Source organism: Staurois parvus, unplaced genomic scaffold, assembly GCF_062004578.1.
Source record: "Staurois parvus isolate SC_StPar_1 unplaced genomic scaffold, SC_StPar_1.0 ptg000151l, whole genome shotgun sequence".
Lineage (NCBI taxonomy): Eukaryota > Metazoa > Chordata > Amphibia > Anura > Ranidae > Staurois > Staurois parvus.
Window position 1 is genome coordinate 2,872,536 of NW_028317947.1, and position 26,677 is coordinate 2,899,212.

The window sequence follows — 26,677 nt, forward strand, 5'->3', positions numbered from 1 at the left end:
CTTCTTTTAAAATTACAGCAAAACCATGTTATAAATCTAAATGATTTATAGCCTCCCACCATCTAGGATTTAAGCGGCAAAGAAGTACCACACATTTCCATCAGTTACTCAGATACCAGAGGAGAGCCACAGCAATGAAGCATGTGGCTGCTGACAAAGAGATCTCTAAGACTCCAGTTAGAATTCATCCTGTCAACACCAAGGTGACCAGCTGCTTTGGCTGTGTTTTTTTTATACTATATACGTGATTTTGCATTTCCGGGTAGGGGGTGCATGCGAGCTGTGATTACTCGCTGGCACCCGGTGATCGCCGAGCTTTACTACTGGAGGGAGAGAACTGCATGTAAACAATACAGTTCTCTCCCCTGTCAGCTCTTGCACACTGCTTTGTATGGCTCTGCATAGCACATTCATACAAAGCAGTGTGCTTACAGTTGAAAGCACTAACACAGCACACAGTAAAACAACACACAGCTAACCCTTTTATCGCCCCACGTTAACCCCTTCCTGCCCAGTGTCACTAGTACAAGGTCAGTGCTTTTTATTAGCACTAACTATTGGTGTCACTGGGGATGTCAGTGACACCAAGTCAGTTACCCCCAGTGTCAGAGTGCCCACCGCAGTCCCACAGTCCTGCTATAAGACACTGATTGCCGCCATTACTAGTTACAAAAAAAACAAAAAAACAAATCCCAGTATACAGTTAGGGCCATATATATTTGAACACAGGAACAATTTTAGTTTGTTTTCAGGTATTTACCAAAACATATTCAAACTATAGTTATAGAATGGATATGGGCTGAAAGTGCACATTATCAGGCTTAATTTGAGGCTATGTACATCCAAATTGGTGGAAGGGTTTAGGAATTACAGCTCTTAAGAGTAGCCACCCCCCCCCCTTTTTCAAGGGACCAAAAGTAATTGGACAGTTGAATCAAAAGCTTTTTCATGGCCAGGTGTGGGGTACTCCTTTGTTAATTCTTCATCAATTAAGCAGGTAAAAGGTCTGGAATTGATTCTAAGTGTGGTATTTGCATTTGGAATCTATTGCTGTGAACCTACATCATGGGTTCAAAGGAGCTGTCCATGCAAGTGAAACAGGCCATTGTAAGGATTCAAAAATGAAAAATCCATCAGAGAGATCGCAGCAACATTAGGAGTGGCCAAATCAACAGTTTGGTACATTCTGAAGAAAGAACAATGCACTGGTGAGCTCAGCAACATAAAATGGCATTGATGTCCATGGAAGACAACAGTGGTGGATGATCGCAGGATCCTCTCTATGGTAAAGAAAAACCCATTCACAACATCCAGACAAGTGAAGGACACTCTCCAGGAGGTGGGCATATCATTGTCAAAGTCTACAATCAAGAGAAGACTTCACAAGAGCAAATACAGAGGGTTCACCACAAGGTGCAAACCATTCATAAGCCTGAAGAATAGAAAAGCCAGATTAGACTTTGACAAAAAAACACCTAAAAAAGCCAGACCAGTTCTGGAAAACCATTCTTTGGACGGATGAAACTAAGATTAAGCTGTACCAGAATAACGGGAAGAAAAAAGTGCAGAGAAGGCTTGAAACAGCTCATGATCCAAAGCACACAACGTCATCTGTAAAACATGGTGGAGGCAGTGTGATGGCATTGGCATGCATGGCTTCCAGTGGCACTGGGTCATTGGTGTTTATTGATGATGTGACAGAAGACAGAAGCAGCCAGATTAATTCTGCAGTGTTTAGAGATATACTGTCAGCCCAGATTCAGCCAAATGCAGCAAAGTTGATTGGACAGCGCTTCACAGTACAGATGAACAATGATCCAAAACACACTGCAAAAGCAACCCAGCAGCTTTTGAATGAAAAGAAGTGGAATATTCTGCAATGGCCGAGTCAATCACCTGATCTCAACCCTGTTGAGCATGCATTTCTCTTGCTGAAGGCAAAACTAAAGGCAGAAAGACCCACAAAGAAAGAAAAACTGAAGACAGCTGCAGTTAGAGCCTGGCAAAGCATCAGAAAGGAGGAAACCCAGTCTTGGTAATGTCCATGGGTTCCAGACTTCAGCCAGTCATTGCCAGGAAGGGATTCTCAACAAAATATTACAAATGAACATTTTATTTGTGATTATATCAATTGTCCAATTACTTTTGGTCCGTTGAAAAAGGGGGGGTGGCTACTATTTCTGTGCTCAAAGCGGTACTTCTTTTGCATGGAAATATGTTTTTTTTTATTGTAGGCCTGTAATTCTTAGGAATAACTTACTGAAATCTGTCCGAACAAGGAATAGGAAAGGGGATATAGAGATTGGGTTGGGGAGGGGAAAAGAAAAGTTTTGTATTTTGATGATATTAGATCGGCAAGAAATTTTGTCTTTTACTGTTGGAATGGATGAAATGTGAAAAATTAAATAAAGTATTAATAAAAAAAAAAGAAATTTGATTTTTTAAATTTTTTTTACTGGACATGTTTATTAGCAAAGTCAAAAATAGTTTTTTTTTCTCAAAATTGCTGGCCTTTTTTTTTTTTTCATAGTGCAAAAAATAAAATCGCACAGGCGATCAAATACCACTGAATGAAAGCTCTAATCATGGGGGGAAAAAAAAGGACGTAAATTTCATTTGGTTGCAGCCTTGCATGACCGCGCAATTGTCAGTTAAAATAACGCGGCGCCGTAACGTAAAAAATGGCCTGGTCAGGAAGGGGGGTAAATCCTCTGGAGGGCAAGTGGTTAACTCATTGGTATTTTTAAATATTTTATATATAGTTTAAACCCCTAGCACATACCTATGAGATTACATGTTAAAATTAAGAAAAAAAAAAAAGCCTAGTAGTATCAAATTTACAATATATACTCCATGGTAACTAAAGCAAGAGAATTCCAGATTTAGCTAATTTAATTATTTTTAATAATTTGCATGACCATGCAGTATGCATGCTCAAATATATTAAAAATGTTTTTGTACCTATTAATATCTAAAGCTGGTCATACACAGATTTTTTTTTCATTCAGCCTGTGAACATTATACAGAATGAATGGATAAATCTGCTGCTACGGCTACCTGAACAGCAGCAGCACCTGACTGGATGTAGCCGGCATTCAGCCGACAACTTTGTCCAGCCCCATCAATTGTTTAATCGAAGGATGTCAGGCGGAAGGGTGGTGACAAGCCCACTCACAGAGCACATTTCACTGGATTTATCAGGAACCTGCTGAAATTTGTAATGTCAGCTTAAAGAGTAACTCCTCTTTTGTTGAGGAAAAAAAAAGGATTTTGTCACACTTTGTTGCAGATTCTTACCTTTTGATGTTCTGAAGAAATAGCTGTTTGTCTGTGTCCATGTGCAAAGAGAATCTGCATGGGAGTGACTTTATAATGGTCATTCAGCTGCTGCACTTGCAGGGTTCTGCATCCCTTTAGGTATGATTTCCCTTTGAGAGTATCTCACCAAAATGACATGCTTGTTGCAGGGGATGCCCAAAATCTGACTTGTATCTTAGTGCAGGCTTCTGGGAAAATCAGTGAGCCAATCACACAAGCAGGAAATGACATTTCTGGGGGGCATTTTGTATACTGTGTACAGAATGCCTGCAGGTACCATATTGCATTGGGTTTTTTAAAAATGACAGCGATTGAAAAGAAAGGTAATTTTAATACCATTTATTTACAATATGACTTGTGTAGCAATTGTATACGCTATATTATTTATGTGCGATTTTTTTCCCCCCATGAAAGTGGAGTTACCCTTAAGTCAACAATACGTAAATCAGCTCTCCAGACAACCAAAATTGTTGTCGGAATATCAGTCATTGCTGTCCTCAGAGGTCTGAGGAAGAAGCTCAGCTTCGAAACGCGTTACCGCCCATTTATATCATGTTTCAACGTTGATGTCACGTCCACCCTGGCACCATTTGGATAAACCCCATAAAGCGAGCTGACCCTTGTGGTCACTGTGAGGAGGTGAGGGGGCACTCTGGCCACTTAAGGATACAATATCACGAGTTGTTTGGCACCATATTTCACCTCACGTTGTGCTGATTCAATTTACACGTGCTCTATTTGTGTTTTGTGCACAAATTAGTGGATTTAGTGGACATTTATGACTTATCACATATTGTGTTTATGATTATTGTACACTTGCGTTTATATATAGTTGCGTTCCCAAGTAGGGAATCACTTGTTTCACTTTCATTTGATCCCCCAGATTGGGGATATATATGTTGCTGGGAGGTCACTTTATAGGTTGTGATATTTTACTTGTGTGTGTTTACACGTCATTTATGTATTTATTTTTCATATATTGATTTATTTCTCATATATTGATGCACATGTTATAGTATTTAGCGCTACACCATTTTTGTTCCGTCCTCATCTGACCTGCTGTTGGCTCACCAACAGTCCCGTTCACTTTAATAGGACAGCTGGTGATGCGGCAATGACACAACAAGGTGTGGGACGTGGCGGCAGCAGGTGAGTGGATACCCGCTAACAGGTGCTGCCATGATGGATCTAAAATGACAGGTGCTCTTTAAATGTAAGGAATCAAACTCAATTCTTGCTGGAAGTTAGAATCTTTTTAATTTTAGCAAACAAAATTTAGGTTTCCTTTTTAGAATAATAGGTTGTCAGGTTAGTAAAACAGCGATATCAGAACCGATTTTAGGTTAATAGGCTAATCACACATAGCTGGAGAACTACTCAGATTCTTTTATTTCATGTTTTATCTCATTGTTACTGTGAAATTGTGTGAATGCATCAATGTAGTGCATGTTATCTCAGCTTGCAGAGCTTGTATTCATTGAATGAGTTTACCAAAAACGTAAATATTGCAGAATATACAGCCTCAAGCTACATAACTAAGCTCCATTTCATGCTGAATAAACTAAATTATTAATGTAACTTAAATAGAAAACTATCTTTAGATAGATTTTTACTCCAAAAGCATTTTATTAAAATAAATTTGATAAAAATAAAAAAAATATTAGATTTAAATTAAAAAAAAAATCCAACTTTTAAAATCTGTTTTTTTTTTAAATCATCAATTTTTATCCACCCTGGCTGTCACCTAATTAACCATGGGAAAAAATGCAACCTATAAAATAATTTTCATACCTATAAATATACTAATAAAATCTCTTCATATATAAAAGGTCATATGTCCTGAAAGAAAGGTGGGCTACCATTGCTGACCTCATTCGGAAAATGCTAACTGCCTGGCAGTCTGTGGCTACTGGAGATCCAGTAAAAGCATGCAGCAAATGAAAACAAAGTGAAGCGACAACTCCTGATCTGCATTGAAGAACACAATGAAGCAATCAAGGCTTAGAAAGAGATCCCCAAAGGCAACCCATCAAATTCCTTTCATAACCTACTGAAAACCTGTACTCAAGCCATGATACAATAAGAAAAATAAGAAGAAATCTCAATTATTCATCCTTGTTTACAGAATAAATGTCCCCACTACAAAAACAAATAGTAATATTTTGGTGATATACAGTATATGCACCTTAGGGTATACAGGGCATTTATTAAAGAAGTCATCTCACCATAGATATATAGTCTAGATATAACCCCCCCCCCTCCCCGGGATCCAGTGCACACAGCACAAGTGTAGTAGTAGTGTAATAGTGTAGTAGCTGTCAGAGTGCGGTTTTGTGAGCTCGTGTTTTTGGGAATGACGGCACTCCTCTCTATCCATCATCATTCTTAACACAAGCTGCCAGCTACTGTTGTAATCTCTTCTGAACTAGCTGGCAGCTGCAGGAGGTTGTGGGCTCAGTCTCTGGTCAGTACGAAGAGCAGGAGGCAGCAGAGGCTGCATGGCAAGATGGGCTGTAAAAAAAAAAAAAAAAGGGGGGTTGTGGCCTCTGCTTTCTGTGCCTCCTCCATAGGAACACCCATAATGTGTGGTGTGGCCTGGGGTGGCACTACAGCCAGCACTAAGGCTAGGTTCACACACCTATGCAGTTTGCGTTTGATCCTTTACGCAGTTGGAAAATAGTTGGTAAAATCCTGGTGGTACATACCAAAAACTGAACAATTTAGCATATTTATCCACCTTTTGAAACAAAGGGGCTAAGGCTTATAAAATGCCATCAGCCTAAACGTTTGAAGGTATTACATAACTGTTCTTTCAAAGTGCACCTGTTCTGGCTAAAAGATAGGGTCGGTCATTTTTGGCCTTGTCTGAATTTACTAGTTACCTTGCAGAGTCTGACTTGAATACTGACTCAAAACAATAAAGCAGCAAGTGTCAGTGTTTCATATTTCTATACTTGATTCGGAATATTCAGCCCAAGGATCATCCTGACACAAGTTTTCATAAGTGAACAAAAGCATAGTATATACAGTAGGGCAAAAAAGTATTTAGTCAGACACCAATTGTGCAAGTTCTCCCATTTAAAAAGATGAGAGAGGCCTGTAATTGGCATCATAGGTAGACCTCAACTATGAGAGACAAAATGAGAAAAAAAATCCAGACAATCACATTGGCTGATTTGGAAAGAATTTATTTGCAAATTATGGTGGAAAAAGTATTTGGTCAATATGAAAAGTTCATCTCAATACTTTGTTATATATCCTTTGTTGGCAATGACAGAGGTCAAACGTTTCCATTAAATCTTCACAATGTTGGCACACACTGTTGCTGATATGTTGGCCCATTCCTCCATGCAGATCTCCTCTAGAGCAGTGTTGTTTTGGGGCTGTCGCTGGGCAACATGGACTTTCAACTCCCTCCAAAGGTTTTCTATGGGGTTGAGATCTGGAGACTGGCTAGGCCACTCCAGGACCTTAAAATGCTTCTTACGAAGCCACTCCTTCGAAGCCCGGGCGGTATGTTTGGGATCATTGTCATGTTGGAAGACCCAGCCACGTTTCATCTTCAATGCCCTTGCTGATGGAAGGAGGTTTGCACTCAAAATCTCACGATACATGGCCCCATTCATTCTGTCCTGTACATGGATCAGTCGTCCTGGTCCCTTTGCGGAGAAACAGCCCCAAAGCACGATGTTGCCACCCCGATGCTTCACAGTAGGTATGGTGTTCTTTGGATGCAACTCAGCATTCTCTCTCCTCCAAACACGACGAGTTGTGTTTCTACCAAACAGTTCTATTTTGGTTTCATCTGACCATATCACATTCTCCCAATCCTCTTCTGGATCATCCAAATGCTCTCTAGCAAACTTCAGACGGGCCCGGACATGTACTGGCTTAAGCAGGGGAACACGTCTGGCACTGCAGGATCTGAGTCCCTGGCGGCGTAGTGTGTTATTGATGGTAGCCTTTGTTACGTTGGTCCCAGCTCTCTGCAGGTCATTCACTAGGTCTCCCCCGTGTGGTCCTGGGATTTTTGCTCACCATTCTTGTGATCATTTTGACCCCACGGGGTGAGATCTTGCGTGGAGCCCCAGATCGAGGGACATTATCAGTGGTCTTGTATGTCTTCCATTTTTTAATTATTGCTCCCACAGTTGATTTGTTCACACCAAGTTGCTTGCCTATTGCAGATTCAGTCTTCCCAGCCTGGTGCAGGTCTACAATTTTGTTTCTGGTGTCCTTCGACAGCTCTTTGGTCTTCACCATTGTGGAGTTTGGAGTGTGACTGTTTGAGGTTGTGGACAGGTGTCTTTTATACTGAAAGCAAGTTCAAACAGGTGCCATTGATACAGGTAATGAGTGCAGGACAGAGGAACCTCTTAAAGAAGAAGGTACAGGTCTCTGAAGGCAGAAATCTTGCTTGTTTGTAGGTGACCAAATACTTATTTTCCACCATAATTTGCAAATAAATTCTTTCCAAATCAGCCAATGTGATTGTCTGGATTTTTTTTCTCATTTTGTCTCTCATAGTTGAGGTCTACCTATGATGCCAATTACAGGCCTCTCTCATCTTTTTACGTGGGAGAAATTGCACAATTGGTGGCTGACTAAATACTTTTTTGCCCCACTGTAAATTTATTACAAGTATTCATGAAAACTAGAGAGAAAATGTGGCCCATTTTACGAGAAACCTGCCATGTACAATCTCCATTTCTCCATCTGAAGGAAATACTAGCAGCAACCACATAAGGAATAATGTAAAGCAACAAGAAATTAAACTTATCAAAACATGAGCATGTCGCGCTCCACTAAAAATAAGATAAAATTAAAGTGTGAAATATGAACATGCACAATTGGAGATATATATATATATATATATATATATATATATATATATATATATATATTGAATTAAATAAATTATTAGAGAGTCCAACATTAGTTCAGCAGCATGATATTGCAATCCTACTAATGCTGCATGCTTGTCTTTAAATAATTAGTGACTATGGTGTGTCTTTCACTAGTGTAAAAAAATAGGTATCATATAGTCCACCAATCTTTATCTTGTGTGCTCCTTCACCAGTTGTGCTCTCACCTGATGTATATGACCAAACCGTTAGGTAAGGTCAAAAACAGCTTGTGTCCCTTTAAATGGACTCAGATGAGTAGATAAATGTATTCCTATTCCTGGATGGATGAGTGGAGTGTTTCCCTTTTCCAAGCAGGGGGTCTCACTGCTTCCTAGAGACCCATTTTCTGGAGGCGGATGGATGGAGTTAACCCTCTTCCCACTAGGGGGTCTCTTCACTCCCTTCTGATTTTTCTCTCCATATGCATAAGTGCCATGTAATTAAAGAATAGAATACAGTGCCTTATCTTCTTTTTAAAATATTTCAAATATATAAAAAAAATATTAAAAAATGTAGTGCACTCACATGAAATATATTAAAATCACTTTCTGTGCAAAAATACAGGATCCTCAATATGTTTGCCACACTCCAATATACTTGCTGTGTAGTTGCCTTGCCACGTGACCTGGTGGTGTAACGTTTAGGGGAGGGGCTCTGGCGTCAGAACGCTTAAAGGCAACTACACAGCAAGTATATTGGAATGTGGTGGACACATTGAGGATCTTGTATTTTTGCACAAAATATGATTTTGATTTATTTATAGTGACACACCTGTATGAGTATGTGTATAGTGTAGGGGGCACACTCATTTATTTAAATATCTTACACACCAGTTTATTTAATATTCTTTATTTCTGCACATATTTCACTATTTTATAATATACTGAATTTTTAATTTTATATATTCACTTGATAAAAGAAAATCTTTTATATGATACACCATAGTAGCTCACAAGAATAACGTCTCATAAAGAAATTAAACTTGCTGTGGAATTCCTAGAAAAAAAGTGTGCTTGGTGCATATACAGTGAAGGAAATAAGTATTTGATCCCCTGATGATTTTGAATGTTTGCCCACTCACAAAGAAATGATCAGTCTAAAAATCGAATGGTAGGTGTATTGTAACACTGAGAGACAGAATAGCAACAAAAAATTCAAAAGAAATGCATGTCTAACAAATTATGCACTAATTTGCATGTTCATGGAGCAAAATAAGTATTTGATCCCCTATCATTCAGCAGGATTTCTGGCTACCAGGTGTCTTTCATACAGGTAACAAGCTGAGATTAGAAGCAGTCTCTTAAGGGGAGTACTGCTAATCTCATTTTGTTACCTATGTAAAAGACACCTGTTCACAGGAGCAATCAAACAATCAGATTCCAAACTCTCCACCATGGCAAAGACCAAAAAGCTGTCCAAGGATGTCAGGGACAAGATTATAGACCTACACAAGGCTGGACGGGGCTACCAAACTATCACCAAGCAGCTTGGTGAGAAGGTGACAACAGTTGGTGTAATCATTTGCAAATGGAAGAAACACAAAACAACTGTCAGTCTCCCTAGGTCTGGTGTATCATGCAAGATCTCACCTCGTGGAGTGTCAATGATCATGAGAACAGTGAGGCATCATCCCAGAACTACATGTGAGGATCTTGTCAATGATCTCCAGGCAGCTGGGACCAGAGTCACCAAGAAAACAATTGGTAACACACTACGCCGACAAGGATTGAAATCCTGCAGTGCCCGCAAGGTCCCTCTGCTCAAGAAAGCACATGATCAGGCCTGTCTGAAGTTTGCCACTGAACATCTGAATGATGCAGAGGAGGACTGGTTGAAAGTGTGGTCAGATGAGACCAAAATCGAGCTCTTTGGCATCAACTCAACTTGCCGTGTTTGGAGGAGGAATGCTGCCTATGACCCCAAGAACACCATCCCAACTGTCAAACGTGGTGGTGGAAACATTCTGCTTTGGTGGTGTTTTTTCTGCAAAGGGGACAGGACAACTGCACCACATCAAAGGGACGATGGACGGGGCAATGTACCGTCAAATCTTGGGTGAGAACCTTCTTCCCTCAGCCAGGGCATTGAAAATGGGTCGTGGATGGGTGTTCCAGCATGATAATGACCCAAAACACATGGCCAAGGCAACAAAGGAGTGGCTCAAGAAAAAGCACATTAAGGTCCTGGAGTGGCCTAACCAGTCTCCAGACCTTATCCGATTGAAAATCTGTGGAGGGAGCTGAAAGTTCAAGTTGCCAAATGTCAGCCACCAAACCTTAATAACTTGAAGAGGATCTGCCAAGAGGAGTGGGCCAAAATCCCTCCTGAGATGTGTGCAAACCTGTTGGCCAACTACAGGAAACGTCTGACCTCTGTGATTGCCAACAAGGGATTTACCACCAAGTACTAAGTCATGTTTTGTGAAGGGGATCAAATACTTATTTCCCTCATGAACATGCAGCAAATCAGTGCGTAATTTGTTAGAAATGCATTTCTTTTGAATTTTTTGTTGCTATTCTGTCTCTCAGTGTTACAATACACCTACCATTCGATTTTTAGACTAATCATTTCTTTGTGAGTGGGCAAACATTCAAAATCAGCAGGGGATCAAATACTTATTTCCTTCACTGTATCTGCCTTGCTCCCCAGAAAGCTCTCTTTATTGGGCAGAAATGCTACAATCAACCCTATATAATTCGTTCCAGCAATCTCACCTCTTCTTTCTTCTTCTTGGGCTTGCTCTCTTCACCTGCAGCATGCTCAGTGTCTGAATCTGCTTTGCGTTTTCCATCCGATTTCTCTGACTCGTGTGCAGTTTTTTGCGATTGCAGGAACTCGGCAATCAGATCCGGACAGTCCAGGTTCTCCTCAGGCTCCCATGTGTTGTCCTCACTGCAAACACCAGAGCAATTGATATCCAATCTCCGTCAATAAAACATTTCATACAGCAGGACTGCAATTACTTTTCAACTTGTTACAGGCATTCTGTTAAACAGAAATGCACTAAAAACAAATTATCTTTTGAAGCAAATTTTAATGAAAAATATTTCTCTAATCCAAGTGTTGGTAGCATTATGCAGGAACTTCTGATACCCTACATGCCATTTTTAACAGAAGCAGCTTGGGTGTCAAGAAAGCCGAGGTACTCTGAGACGCAAATAATTCCCACATCTGGCATATAGTACCACTCCTCCCACCTCACCATAATGACTATGGCGCACTACTGCGATAGGGGCAGGCTCACTGCTCAATAGTGAAGTGTAGGAGTTGAGAATAAATAATCAATCAACCCAGAAAATAGGACTTGACAAATTTGCTTTGAACCTAGAAGCCAGCTAAAAAAGTTAGAAGCTAGTTTTTTTTTTGTTTTTTTTAGCAAAGAGTGGGTTGTCAGAGCCCGTGGTAAGGCAACTTTTGAGCGACAAGCTTCCTGTGATGTGATTTAGCACACGACAATCAAGGCAAAACCGCACCACATTTTAGGTGCCATTGAAAATAATGGTACCTGAACCTGCATGAGACTGCTGAGAAGAGCACCATGTGCAGTGAAGGTAGAAAATAGCTAAAGTAAATCCTCAGCTCTATGGATTAATTTTGAAATGCACAGCTCAAGATGTGATCAGCTACCAGAGATTCAGTAGTAGTTTAGGTTTAAATAATCTTTGATCTTCCATGGCTTGTACAAACATCCTGAAAAGTCATGCAAATGACTGAGCCTACAACTGCTGAACATTAGCATGGCTGTCTGGTTCCTGCACTTTTAAACCACTGACCTGCAAGAAGCATGTATAATCGGGAAAGTCAAAGCCCTAACCTACATATACAGTCAGTACCTCATGAAACCTCCAGATCAACATGAACCAGGGAACTAGTACTTTCAGAAAGGGGAAAGCAATAAGCACCTTCATGCATCCTCATTACAAGTTTCCTTGAGAAATATAAGGAGAGCACAAGAATCATATCTGAAACAGGCAAAAGAGGAGTAGTGCGACAGCTCACAATAAATCTGCTATTTCTGACATCTAATGCTAAAATATAAGTTCAATAAAACACGCAGTTTCTTTTTCCTTTAAAGTAACCGTGAAAGGAACTTCTTTTGTTCTAAATTCTTTTTGATGAAAAGCAGCGTACTGTCTGTGCCAGTGCAATCTGAATTGATCCTAGGTCCCTTCCACATGAGGCAGACTTCGTCCCGATCAGCAGGAGATCTGCTCACAGATTTCCTGCTGATCAGAGCAGAGCGGGCAGATGATAGGTCCATGCCTGCAGAGCGGACACAGACACAGTCTGCTCTGCTATATGGGCAGCCAGGAGTAAACTAACTCTGCTGTCCGTTTACACCAATATTTATCATCTGATCCGATCAAACAGAAGGGGATAGATCCACCTGTCAATTGGGATGAACAGACAATCTGATCAGGTTCACCTGAAAAACTGACAGGTGGACCTGACCGGATATTCCATGTGAAAGGGGTCTAAAGCTGGCCACACCTGCAGGCTGAGCGGAAAAAAAAAAATTCTAAGAGTCCTCCATCCACACTACACAAAACAGAATAATGAATCTCCTGACACAGATATTGTATTCTGAGAGCTGGCCCTGCCCTCTGTCAAAATACTCAAACGATGCCTGCATCCAAATTTTCCAACCAACTCCTTTGAGTTTTCAATTGAGGGATGTACGGAAAAGGCAGCTGACAAGGCTACACACTAAGCAAGTTTTAATTGGGTTATCAGTAACTGGATGACATTTAAATAGTTTAAGTAAACTTATGGCACTGTGCCTCTGGCTGCTAGTCCCCAAAGATTTGAAGTGAGATCTGGTGAAGTCACTACTGTGCTACTCACTGTTCCTCCTTACTGGAGAGAAAGTTGTGCCTAAGCAGTAGCAGTGAAAGAATCTGCCCATTTTTACTTCATTCATACTGCAGTTCTAAGCTATCTGAACCATCTACTGCTGCTTCTTCACTGCTACCCCACCAGTAAACAGATCAACAAGGCATGGTAGTTAGTAATGGAGTAAAAATCAGCTGCAGGGAACCTACTGGCAATACCAGTCCCTACGCTCTCTGCGTGCCTTTTGTTGGGCACAGCTTCCACAGTTTGGATCCTCTTTAATGCAAATACTACAACAAACATGTACATGTTTGCTACTAGACAGTGATTCATAAATTAGTAAAGGATCAATACATAAAATGGGACTTGTGAAAAGCTGAAAAGTTTCTTTTTAAGGTACCCATAGGGATGAAATGAACATCTTACCAAGACTCCTTTCACACTTGTGTGACTTTGGACATCAAAGTCACAGCCCATTCTTTTCAATGACACCCAAATTGGTGCAACCTAAAAACACAGCCATTTTGAAAAGGTGGCTGCACTACTTTGATGCAACTTTGGTCCAGAGAATGTTAAGTCGGATCAAAGTCGCACTGGAACTCATGCATTTGGAGACGTGCTAATGTGAACGGAACCTAACTGTTTTGAGAATGACTTGGCAACCACAATCTCTATGGCACCTGCACATGGCTGTGGCATGCTGCTGACTATAGATCAATAGTAAAGGACTGAAAACCGTATCCAGACCTTACTGTTCCCCGCAGAGCTGCTTGCCTCTGAAGACTCTCTCACCTCTTGGAACATAAACTCCGCCAAGCTTACATATTTATGGAGTATTCTGAAGGTAGCTTTGCCTTAAGGCAGCTGGATTGTGCTAGCATTTCTAAATCAGCTACCATGGGCAACTTACAGAAGGTTATTATGCACTGCAAGTCATTCAGCCATTACTGCATTGAACAGTGCTGTCATTCTTACACGTTTTCAGGACATGAGGTGATTAGGCGGCTTACAAAAAGAGTAGAGAACCTAGGAACCATGAACAATCATACTATGCAATAACCAGGAATGGGACCTGCGAAGCTGCAGGAAATATTATTTTTACCTTTTGGCTAAAAAAAAAAAAAAGGTAACAAAAGGGGTAGAATTACAAAAATTAAAAGTATATACATTGCCTACATAAATGAATTACCCCTAGAATGTTTTCACATAAGTCATAACTGGTGCACCCAATGGTATTCCCAAGTCACACAATTAGTTAATTGGAGATCACCTGTGTGTTGTCAAGGGGTTTCAAGTGATTGTAGTATAAATACACATGAATCTGGAAGGCCCAACTTCTGGTAAATCAGTATTGTAGCATAACCTACACCATGAAGACAAAAGAACAATTCAAACAACTCTGTGAAAAGGTGATTGAAAAGCACAAATCAGGTAATGAACACAAGAAAAAAAAGTTACTGAATATCCCTTAGAAGTAAACTCTAAGAATGAACTTCCCATAGTTTGTCCCTTTTGGTCTGTTAAATATACAAAGTGTTGATAAATGGAAAAATACCTGCAGATCCTGCCAAAACTACAAAACATCTCCCCTGTGTTATTGAGAAGGGCAGAGGGTTCTGTAGTTCTAACACCCTTCCTATCCTACGGTAACAATGCTGCTCTTCCATTGTCACCTTAGGACAAGAAGCGTGTTACCGATAGGAACGTCAAGTATAAATTGAAAAAACTATAGTAGCCATCACATCTATGGACTGGTAAATTTCAATACAATACAATTTTGTTCTTGGGTTTAGGCATACTCTAAATCAATCATGAATATAAAGGAGATTGTGGAACACATGTAAAACTGCAAAGAACAGGCTGCCTACCAAAAGTGAGTGCCTGTGCCAGCAGAAGACTAGAGAGGTCACCAAACGACCCATGACCACTCTGATGCTAAGAATACAGAACTGCTGCCCAGGTGCTTCATGAGTCAGAGCTTTATGGGAATACGTCAAAAGAAAGCCGCTGTTATTTAAAACATACAACCTCTCGCTCAAAGTTTGCCAGAAAGTACCTGGGAAATTGAATCTAGCTGGCAGAAGGTTCTACTGTTTGACGAGACCAAGATGATGAGCTGCCGCATATCAGACCATTGTTTGGGAAAATCCAAACTCTACTCATCATCATAAATGCACACTTCCCACTATGACATGGTGGTAGCAGCGTCATGCTTTGAAGATACATCTCTGCTGTGTGTCCAGGACTGCTTGCAAAGAAATAAATCCTGAGCCTAGGGAGAAGACTAGTCTTTCAGCAAGACAATGAACCATACATAAAGCCAAAACTACACAAGGATGGCTTATAACAACAATGGTAATATCCTTGAATGACTAGGAGAGTCCACACTTCAATCCATCTGAAAATCAGTATGAAATAATATGTAAATTAACCTGTTCTTGTGGTGAGGAAATATAGTGAGTCAAAATATAACTGCTGGATACCTATCTATAGTCCAATAATGGAAAATAGCTGTACTGTGAAGGAGCATGACACCTTGGCTCTGTACAGTCTAGATTTGTACTTCATCTCACATACCTCGCCAAAACTGGAGAATGTTTTCTATGCATCATATACAGGATTAGGTTACCAGGACCCTGGTTTTAGGATTAACCTGGGGAGATGTACATGGGTTCTGCATGTTGCCGACAGTATTTCACGAAATCACCAAGCTTATGTGATCTCTATACAGGAATGCATTAAGGCGCTTTTCTGTGATACGTTGACACAGAACAGATTTGTGATTTTAATGGGTTAACTAAAACTGAAGAGTGCAAAATCTGGTGCAGCTCTGCACAGAAACCAATCAGCTTCCAGGTTTTATTGCCAAAGCTTGATTGAACAAACTGAAGTTAGAACTGGTTGGCTACCATGGACAGCTGCACCTGTTTTCGTAAATCTACCCCCAAATTGTATTGGTCTTCTGTAGTCTTTAAACAGGTATAATTTCTGTGGTCTATATCATCAGTGTAACAAAGCAAAAACAATCCCTACAAATGAAATCCATTCTGGATACATGATAATAAAACATGAAAACTTCCAAGGGGGTATATGTTTTATACAATGTATATCGATCTCTATCTCTCTATATATCTCAATACAACCGCTTGAAGGAATGTGTCTGTATAAGGGATATTTATAATAAGCATGTTATATTTACATGCTCTGTGCAATGGTACTGCACAGAGTGGCCCTTACCTTTTCTTCTGAGGTTCCTGTCTACTGTCCTCTCTTCTCTGGGTGCCCCCATAGCAAGCAGCTTGCTATGAAGGCACTTGTGTGGGAGTGCTCCTGAGCTGGGCTGTGTGCGTCCATAGATGCACACAGCCCAGCTTGGCCCTGCTCCTTGCTCAGAGAATTTCATGGACAGCAGCAGGAGCCTTCTGCTGCTTCCTGAGAATACATGAGAGAACAGTGATGGATCGAAAGAGAAGCCATGTAAGTATTTAAGGGTGGTGGGGGAGGGGGGAGCTGATCATGGAAGTTTTTTTTTTTTTTTTTTACCTTGATGCAAAGAATGCACTAGGGTAAAAAAAACTTTATGCCTTTATTATCACTTTCAATGACAGATATGAAATGGAGACCATAGTTATACTTTAACTTCACTTTGGCAAGGTTTCCATTGAGGTGTGTGATTTCTGCAGCTAGAATATGGCAAAAATCAGATGTGACAATTATCTGAGCTTATTTATTTACTTATTTGTTTACAGTTTATATCCCACATTTTTATTGGTTGAACTAGATGGATTTGTGTCTTTTTCAACCTGGCTAATTATGTAACCCTTTTAGGGGAGAATCAGAGATCAGCTTGGCCAGGTCTTCCTAACCCAGACCATGTGACCGAATAGCATTTGGCTACATGATTACCTTTGTGCGACTTCAGAACAGTGTTTTCTACAGCAAAGGTAAGCATTTTTGGACATCTATTATCTTTCATCAATTTCAGGAAGTGGCATGGAGGTGATTTGTTTGTATTCAGAAGTGAGGCATGGGACATGGCACAGCAAAGGTTAATAGGTGACCTCTGTCTCTAGTGTGAGAACTGACCCTTAGGCTACTTTCACACCGAGGAGTTTTTGAAGCGTTTTTGTGTTAAAAAAAGCGTCTGAAAAGCTCAAGAAAAACGCTTCCCTATGTATGTGAATGCATATGTATGTATGTTTTCACACTGAGGCGTTGCGCTTGTGGTGCGGTGTAAAAACTCCTGCTTGCAGCATCTTTGGGGCATGTTTGGTGAGTAAAAAAAAAACAAAAAACAAAACTCCTTTTCCCATTGAAATCAATGAAAAGCACCTCAAAAAACACCTCTGAGAAGCGTTTTTGGTGCAGTTTATAAATCGCGTGTCCATTAAAAATGCTCAGAAAGCGCAGTAAAAATGCCTATGCGTTTTTGCGGTGGATCAGTGTGAAAGTAGCCTGTGAAGAAACTATATATCCAACAATCCCTGGGTCTCTCACTTTAGTCCTCTTCAAATGAAAGCTAATCAGTAACTATATTTGACACAGACCAAACAGGCAGAGCAATTAACAGAAAGATCACTAGGAAGTCTTTCATATTACCACTCCCACATTTGTGGTGCAACACAAAGGAAATGGTAAGGCATGGATTGTAACCCGGGACAAGACGATGCCTGTCCTTAGGGACAAGTTAGGCAAATGAATACATGGACTTAGGGGAATCACTCAGCCATGACACTACAAACTGCAGCCAAATCATGTGACCCCATCATTAGAAGGTAATGAAAGCAAAAACACCACAAGGGATATAACTACACTAAAACCTAGTTAAAAACTGCAAAAACATTTGAAAGTGTACAATGTATTTAATTATTTGTTACCTAGCAGATTAAAAAAAAAAACAAAAACAGAAAAAAAACCAAAAGAAAACAAAACAAAAACTTGTTTTATTAGCCAAGCCCCCCTTACTCCAACGGCTAGATACCAAATCGACTGCCATCTACCCAACACGCATTGCTTAGTGCTTACCACTAGACATACTGTAGTATCACCAGTTCAATTTCAAACTATCAAAAAAAATATTGTTATTCCTCCATCATCATAAATGTCAACTGCATTCTAAATACCAAAAAAAAAAACCTCAACCTTTTGTCTTTGAGTTTCTATATGCTTTAAAACACATTAATACATACAGTTCTAAATATTTAAACTGTATTAAAAGTCAGAATGTACAACTTTCCAATATTAAATATGCCTCTTTCTTTATGAAATATAGCCAGATGTATCAAGCATTTCACAGGGATATGTGTTCGGTGACAGATGGTTTTCTGCAGCCCTCTTTGTATAACAGCTACAGATAGTGGTGTTCACAAACCAATGAACCACTTAACCCCTTCCCAGCACAGAGATCAGGATCGCACCAAGACCAATTGTTAGTATGGGACCCGGAACTTCTGATTCTGGGTCACCTGATTGCTGTGATAGCCACATTCACTGTGAAGCCCACCCCAGTGTTTTCTCTCTCTGAGTGGAGATGTATCGCTCCTTGCAGAGAGAAAAAAGAAAAAAAACAAAAAAAAACGGTGTGTAAAAAATAATTGAAAAACAAAAACCTAGATCAAGGTTTGATCTAGGTTAGTGCCAGGGTTAGTGTTTGGATCAAGGTCAGGATCAGTATTTTTTTTACCTTCTCAATTAGTATCAGCATAAGTTTGTGTCAGTGTGTTTTAGGTAGGATTAAAAAAAAAAAAAAAAGCGCAAACTGTGCACCATTGTTTCTGGGCTGTACTACGGGTATAAACAACAACTAACATACACATATGTGGTATCGTTGTGATCAACAGGCAGAGGAGAATTTATTTTGGGTTGTTCTTTGGTGAAAGGTTACGGTAGTAGCAAGAAACATACAGCAAAATGTTACTATTTTGGGCCAGTTTTCCTTTGATAATAATAAAAAAAATTAATAAAAAAAATCAGGAGATATCGATTACCATTTACTACAAAATGAAAACCCAATCTGTCCTGAAATAAACAAGGTATAATCCACCAAGATTCACAAAGTAGTTTTGATGATATGTACAGTTTTACTAACACATGTCAAAGTTGCAAAATTGTGCTTGGGAATTAACATTTGTTTTATCCTTAGGCGCAAAGGAGTTAAGGTACAAGGCCTATTCTGACACTTTTTATTTACATGTAAACATCAGTATTTTTTGTAAAAAAAATTATTTAGAACACCCAAATATAAATATATATATTTCTGCTAAAAATAAATATATTACCTTTTGTACTACTCAACCTTTCCTCTAGTAAGCTCTAACAAGCAGGGCCCTCTGTTTCCTCTTGTACCAAATTGTATTGTAACTGTAATGTCTACCTTAATTTTGTAAAGTGCTGTGCAAACTTTTGGCGCTATATAAATCCTGTATAATAATAATTAAAAAAAAAAATGTTTAGCAGAGAAAAAACAAGACAAAACAATATATAACCCAATTGTTTTGTAAAATATGAAACATGATGTTATGTCGAGTAAATGGATACCCAACATGTCATACTTTAAAACTGCACACACTTGTGGAATGGCGCCAAATATGGTACTTAAAAATCTCTATGGGCAGCGCATTAATGAAAATTCTTTACTGGTTACCAGTTTGGAGTTACAGAGGTCATTTTTACACCACCCCCTTTTTTTCATCACTTTTATTGTTATAACGAGAAATGTAAACATTCCTTGTGACAACAATAAAGCATGACAGGTCCTCATTTTGGAGATCTGGGGTCTATAAGACCTCCAAGGTCTTAGAGATGATTGGAGGCCATCTTTCCTATGTTGATGTCTAAGGCCAGCCTGGCAACCACCTGATCGGTTCCTGGGCTTCCCAATGAGCCAGGTAGGCCCGAGAACCAACGGAAAGCAGAGGGGGATTCCCCTCCCACCGTGTCTAAAAGTGATTTAGCGGTTAATCAGCAGTTCAAATCACTTTTATCAAAAAGAGCAACTGTTTTTGCGTGTGCTTCCACACACCCCAGTAACTGTGCCCTCCACCATGTATTCTGTTCTGTCTGCTATGTTTTCCCATCTGCGGACTCAGGAGCGACATATTGCGTGCCATCGAGTAAAGTGGAGGGAGGAGAGCAGACACACGGCTGCTCTCCTCTTCTTGTTGCTGACCCAGAAAGCAACGTGTATATCATCACATCCAGGTCTCCGCCACTTTTTCCGGCTAGAATAGCTGGGAAGGAATGCATTGCATTGCATTACATACATTGGAGCAGAGGAGACATGCACGGTCTTTTAGACCATGCATGTCTCATTAAAGAGAATTTGTCACCAAACACGAAAAAAGTTTAAATAAATAAATACATTTGTAAACTGCAAAAATGAAAAAGTTACACAAGCACATAAAATATCCCCCCCCCAAAAAAAAATTTTTTTTGAGCCCCATCTATGAGCACATGCAAACGTAAACGCACACATTGGGGGCACCTTTACATGAAAATGTCAATTGTGATGCATGTTACATATCGCAACGCACGTCAAAGTGAGAGCAAAATTTCTAGCACCAGACCTCCTCTGTAACGCTAAACAGATGATCTATAGGTAGTTTTGAAGCATTGTCTATGGAAACTATAGGGTACTGTAGGCAGCACAGTGGCTAAATGGTTAGCAGTTCCACCTGGCAGCACTAGGCTCATTGGTTCGAATCCCAACCACGGCACCACCTGCCTGGAGTTTGCATGTTCTCCCTTTGCCTGCGTGGGTTTCCTCTGGGTACTCCGGTTTCCTCCGACATTCCAAAGACATGCTGGTAGGTTAATAGAATCCTGTTTAAATTGGCCCTAGTATGTGTATGTATGAATGTGAGTAAGGGACCTTTTATAGTACACCCCTTGAGGATTAGGGACTGATGCAAATGCACAATATATATATTTAAAGCGTTGCATAAATTGACGGCGCTATACAAGTACCTGTAATAAATACATTTCACGGGCGTGTACAAATTAAAGTTTGACATGCTGGGTAGCTATTTACTTGGTGCAACCTTGTCTTTTATATTTTACCAAAATGTAGGTATTGCATTTGATTGCCCTAAAATTCACTTTAGTGTATTTTTTACTGAAATTCTGCATTTCCTAAACCGTTGCGGTAATATCGTATGACATATAAAATTTACACTGCCTACTTTGCATGCCCAGTACAGTGTACATTCCCAGCACGATCCTGACATCTGTGAGATGTCAAAAATGGAGCTGGATGCAAATGGCCACCCAACACTCAAGGGGGAATGAATGGAACTCAGTAGAAGGTGGCAGCAATAAACAGCACCTAGGGACAGCTGTTATCTGTCAGTGCTGGAGGAGGACAAACAGCCAGGTACATCTGCCATAATGGCATTGCAGCAAGAACAGGGCAACTTTCTGCTTTAAACTAAAATGCTCAATACAAATATTCCCCAGCCTCTCCAAAGCACCCTAGGTTGCCTATACTTACCTGTGCCCCCACCTCCCATACTGTCACAGGTAAGCACAACTAGCTTCCAACAGCTAGTGGCCATTCCATGCTGAATGGCACCCTTCAGCCGCACCCCTATGGTTCTGTACTGCAATGTGAAGCAGTTATTGATCTTTATCTTTACAATATTCCACATACACAAATGTTTTAGAAAGAGGTGTCAGTGAACAGAGAAGCACTAAGTACAGGTGTCTGATGGTGCCCAGGACAAGGTGGGATTGGGGATATATTGTTCGTACATGTCTGCTTTAACCTCCTGCCACCTGCATAACAGATATGTGTGGTAACAAAAGAGTGGCTTTAACTCCCACACATTGCACAGGTCACTGGGTAGCTGATATTTCTGTGCAGAGAGCGTGCTCACTGTGCACCACTACTGGTACAGAGACAGAGTTGTCAAAGACAGCTCTTGGTCTGGACTATCTATGGGAAAAAAAGGGACTGGACTATATATGCTCAGTCCCTCTCAGTCTCAAAAAAAGAGACGACATCAAGAAACAACCCCCTCCCTCAAAAAAGAAAAATTTAGGAACTTGTTCATAGAGGGCATACTACCCCCCGTGCAAGGCTGGGTTTACCTGCACAGGAATGCACAGGTGGATCTGTGCATCCTTGTGCAGTCAGTCCCGTTGATGCCAATTGGGACACAGCCGCTGCTGCCAATCTGACCTTGGTGTGGGTGTGTGTACCCAAACTCAGACTGTCTGTATTTGGGGACATGTACCTGCACTAATGTCAAATTCAGAGCATTGGTTGTGTCCGTGCAGTCACTGCATCCCAGTTGACATCAATGGGACTGCATGAAAATGCACAGAACATCTGTGCATCCCTGTGTGGGTAAACACGGCCCTACATTGGCATACGCTTTAGCATGCCCCACGTGAACGAGGCCTAAGCAGGAATCGTGGAAGTTATGTTGTGTTTGTCAATTTTAGAATTTTCAGAAAATAGATGGTTTGGGGGTGTTTACAAACTCTGAAAGCTGTTAATGAAAAATGATAACCTCCAGGTTTTTAGAGTAAGTTACTCATTTACAGTTCTGCGTACCTTCAATTTTCACCATTTTGAAAAAAAAAAAAAAGGGCAAAAATTAAAAATGTACAAATATTAACTCAGTACAGTTTTAGCAGTAGTTTGTGTTTGCTAATGATTTTACTGTATTTTCAGTGAAAATATCATCTTAATAAAATATTTGTGCAAATATCACAGAGCCTAAAAAATCAGTAGCACCTATATTTTATTCTCCTGGTCCTATGATTTCAGGAAATTTATGGTTGGAGAGGTCTTTACTTTTATTGTCCAAACACAGGCTGGTTGAGGGAAATAACTACAGGCTCACTCACACTAGCATATTTTCTGCATTAAAGAAAGGTTCTTGATGGCAGAGTTAGAAGATCCTGCATAAAACACATAACTAACAGTTTCACACTTATGAACTTTTATACGCATCTATGCATGTACACACAAAATCTGCAGCTGTGTTCTACTTTTCTTGTGAGTGTTTTCCGATGTATAGAAAACTATCTGCTGTATGCATCTAAAAGCAGCATTTTTTCTGCCCGTGTGAATGAGATCTAAGGAAGCAGAATGTCAACGCCATTAGCCGCCCATCAGATTGGGGAGCACCAGCAATACGATTTCAGGGGAAAAAGGTTATAAGAATTGTGTACATGGAGGATGCCTGCAGCTAGATGTGTATAAAAGGCGAGACATAAATGTAGGAGATAGACAAGTTATGCTTGGTTTTTTTTTTTGTTAGGGATTCTGCATTGATTACAATTTAATAATCTTTTCACTCCTTTTTCTGCTTTAAATCATTTTTCTAGTCATTTTTTCTCTGTTAACTTCACAAAAGAAAAGGATAGCTAACGACACAGTGAAAACGATAGCATGTTGTATTTTTGAAACGAAAAAGAAAATAATTTTAATGCATTTGTATAAAAACAGGAAAATAAAAAGACGGACTGAAGCTAAACATCAGGCTCAACAAAAACACATTGCTGCCTGTGAGAAGAGAAAAATAAAAACAGCACTGTGAACAACGGTCTATACATTTCAGACAGACTTTAGAAAAAATACACTTGCATAATGTCTTTTCCTGTTTTCTTGCAGTTGGGGGGATGGTAGAACCACACAGTTGAGTCACATTTTACTACCCCTAACCGTTCCTTCATTTGGCTGCAAAGGCATTGGCTGGGGATGTACACAGGCCACAATGCTTTGCAGCAAGAATTCTACCCCCTGTTGATCTTGCCAGGCACTACTGCCCACTGAACGTGACCCATTCAAGTGACCGGGGCAGCACTGCAACCGTCATGGTGCAGTAGTGCAGCATTTAGGGAGTTAGGTGGTGAAGAGATGACATATTGCCTCCTCACTGCCTGTCAAACATCTCTGAAAAAAGGATCCAAACGTGGATTGCTTTTCACAGTAGCAGCAGTCTATGCCGCAAGTGTAAAAAAAGCCTTTAGAGACATTTATGTAGCAAATTTGTGACAAATGTAGAGGCAAATCTGGATATCTGTCAGTGTCTAAGCAACAGTTTTTCTGTGATCCAAACTGTGACATATTTGTACAGGTCTATAACAGTTATGGGCTTAATTTACTCATGTTGCTCTCTGGATCTTTTAAGAGAGAGGTACAGGTGCAGCCAAAAGCCATTCAGGAGGCGATACTGCCACCTCCTCAACGCCTGTTATCTTTAACAGATGAATGGGGTTCTTCAATGGGAATATAAATTGGGTAGCACAAAGCTGACAAACATGGACCTTTCGTGGATGGAACTGACTGCTTCCTGAGGGTTTAGAGAGGACAGCACAGCACTGGGTGAATACTAAATTTAAATAATCCCCCCTAATTCTCAGGACAGCATTCTTCCTGCTGTATTCTGCTCAGATTTATTTTCCATTTCCCTGATTTCTGCTCTGTACCAGACACATCTAATCCATTAATGTAATATTATTTAAAACACAGCGCTTTTCCTAAACGTTATTATCTTAGGTCTTATTATATATCTTGGGTCTCACCGCTTAGTATGCATTCACTTAATGTTTAGATTCTCTGTATCAGCTGCATACACTAGATCAGTTATAGTATTGACAAGCCTCCAAAATAAATGGACTTACTCAGAAAAACCTTTCCATTTCAGCAGATATTCAACCTTTCCCTTAACAACCCGCCGATCCAAGACTTTCTCCACCACGTACTCCTCTTCTTCTTCATCTACTACTTCTTCCATTTTTTTCTTGTTTTGCTTTTTTCCCATAGAGGTCGCCAGTTTTCTGGTTTAGTGGGCCTAAACGGTAAGGAAAGAAAAAAAAAAGAAAAAACACTATTTACTGAAGAGTACATTTATATAGCTGAAGATACTGATATCAAATATTCTTACATTTCAGTATATCTCACAACCCCTTCCCTGCCAGGGGTAATTTTTGCACTTTTTTTGCACAATGCCTTACAATGGTTAAACAATAATTTTTTTTAGGCCTGAAGATTAATTAAGCCCCCCCAAACATTATGTCTTTTCTGAAAGCGGATATCCTGGAGAATAAAACAGTCATGATAGTTCCAATTTTTTAACAAGCACAAAATTTCAGGAAAAAAAAATGGTTGCAAAAAATATAGAAAAATTTTGCCTTAAAGTACTAAAGGCAAAACTTTTTTTTAATTTTAGACAGAGTGAAGATTGATTAGAACACCTGTCAGTTGTTATTGCTGCCTGTGCCTTTGTTGGGGAGATTCACCCTCTCTATTTGTCCTGTTTACCATTATCGTTGAAAGTGAAAGTAAAAAAAGAAGCCCTAATTTTGGGTTGTCCCCAGTAAAGTAACAGGGGGAAAATCTTACAATGAGGACACTAGTTCTGGTGATCCCTTAGGGTTTCCCATAATTTGCAGGGATTTCCTCTCACTTCCTGTTTCGGCTACAGAACAGGAAGTGAAGGGAAATCCTCCCAATGGGACGCAGATGGCAAAGAATAAACTCGCAGGGCTTATGACCCTCCCTTACTCTATCCAAAATGAAGATAAAAAAAGGTTTTAGGTTTTGTCTATAGTTCTAAGCATTCTCTGCATTAAAGCAAAATAGCAGCTTACCCCCAGACCCCCCTCCCCCCTTAGATACTTACCTGGGTCCATTCTCAATCCAATGCTGAGGCTGTCTGCTGCTCTTCTCTCCTCTTTCTGGTTTCACTGGAGGCTCCAACAGCAGTAGGAGCCATTGGCTATTGCAGCTGTCAGTCAACACCAGTGAGGAGTGACCACAGGATGGGGCCAAGATGCGCCATGTGTGTCAGTGAACTTGGGAGTGCACCCTCACGTCTACCCCTACAACAAGCAGTTTGTTATGGGGGCAGACAGAGGACATGAGAAGTACAGAGTGCTGCCAGGGCACTGTGAAAAACCACTGCACAGAACAGGTAAGTATCAACCTGTTTTTTATTTTGTGGGAAAAAAAAAATTGTGTTTACAGCCGTTTAATCTTAGATCACACTAATGCAATACATTTCTTATTATACTGTGTATTTACCATTATTATTATTATGTATTTTTCTAGAATATAATTTTTTGGTAAAATATAAAGGATGATATTGCCCTGAGTAGATTTATAGCCAGCATGTCTAGTTTAAAATTGCAAGCACCTGCTTACACATTAAGGCAGGCCACAGACAATGCGATTTTCTTTCCTGCAACCATGTAGGGAAAGCAAATCGCTCAATTTCCCCCATCAACACAGTCAATGTTGATGGGGAAATCCCTCCCAAAGTTCTATCGGCAGGGTTGGCAACAGACACAGAGAGCCGTGTCTGCCGGGAGAACACAATGGTTATTGCTAGCTGCTGGCTACAATCACATGAAAAATCTGGCATGCTGGTTGTACCCAAGATGTACAACAATCAACTTGGGTACAATCAGCTCACCCATAGTTGGTTCGAACCTCAGCCGGTCCCTGCTGAACCAGCCGAAATTCAAACCATCTGTGGCTGCCTTTAGGTACCCTAAATTTTCCCTAGGCAACACTTTAAAAGGCCCTACAGGTCATCAGTTTAAAATTAACCAGGAATAACTGATCTAGAATTGTTCTTACTCTGGCTTGCATGGTGATATGTAAC

At 40.1% G+C, this 26,677-nt stretch overlaps 1 protein-coding gene across 1 annotated transcript in view; it reads right to left on the minus strand.

Annotated features, from left to right (window-relative positions):
• The window catches only part of CBX1 (chromobox 1), a 42,725-nt gene that overhangs the window by 6,689 nt on the left and 9,359 nt on the right, over nt 1-26,677 (minus strand). The window contains exons 2-3 of the mRNA XM_089674341.1: nt 24,693-24,862; nt 10,940-11,117 (exon numbers count right to left, since the gene is read on the minus strand). Coding sequence (XP_089530467.1) covers nt 10,940-11,117; nt 24,693-24,832 — 318 coding nt within the window. The 5' untranslated portion in view covers nt 24,833-24,862. The remainder of the gene's footprint in view (nt 1-10,939; nt 11,118-24,692; nt 24,863-26,677) is intronic.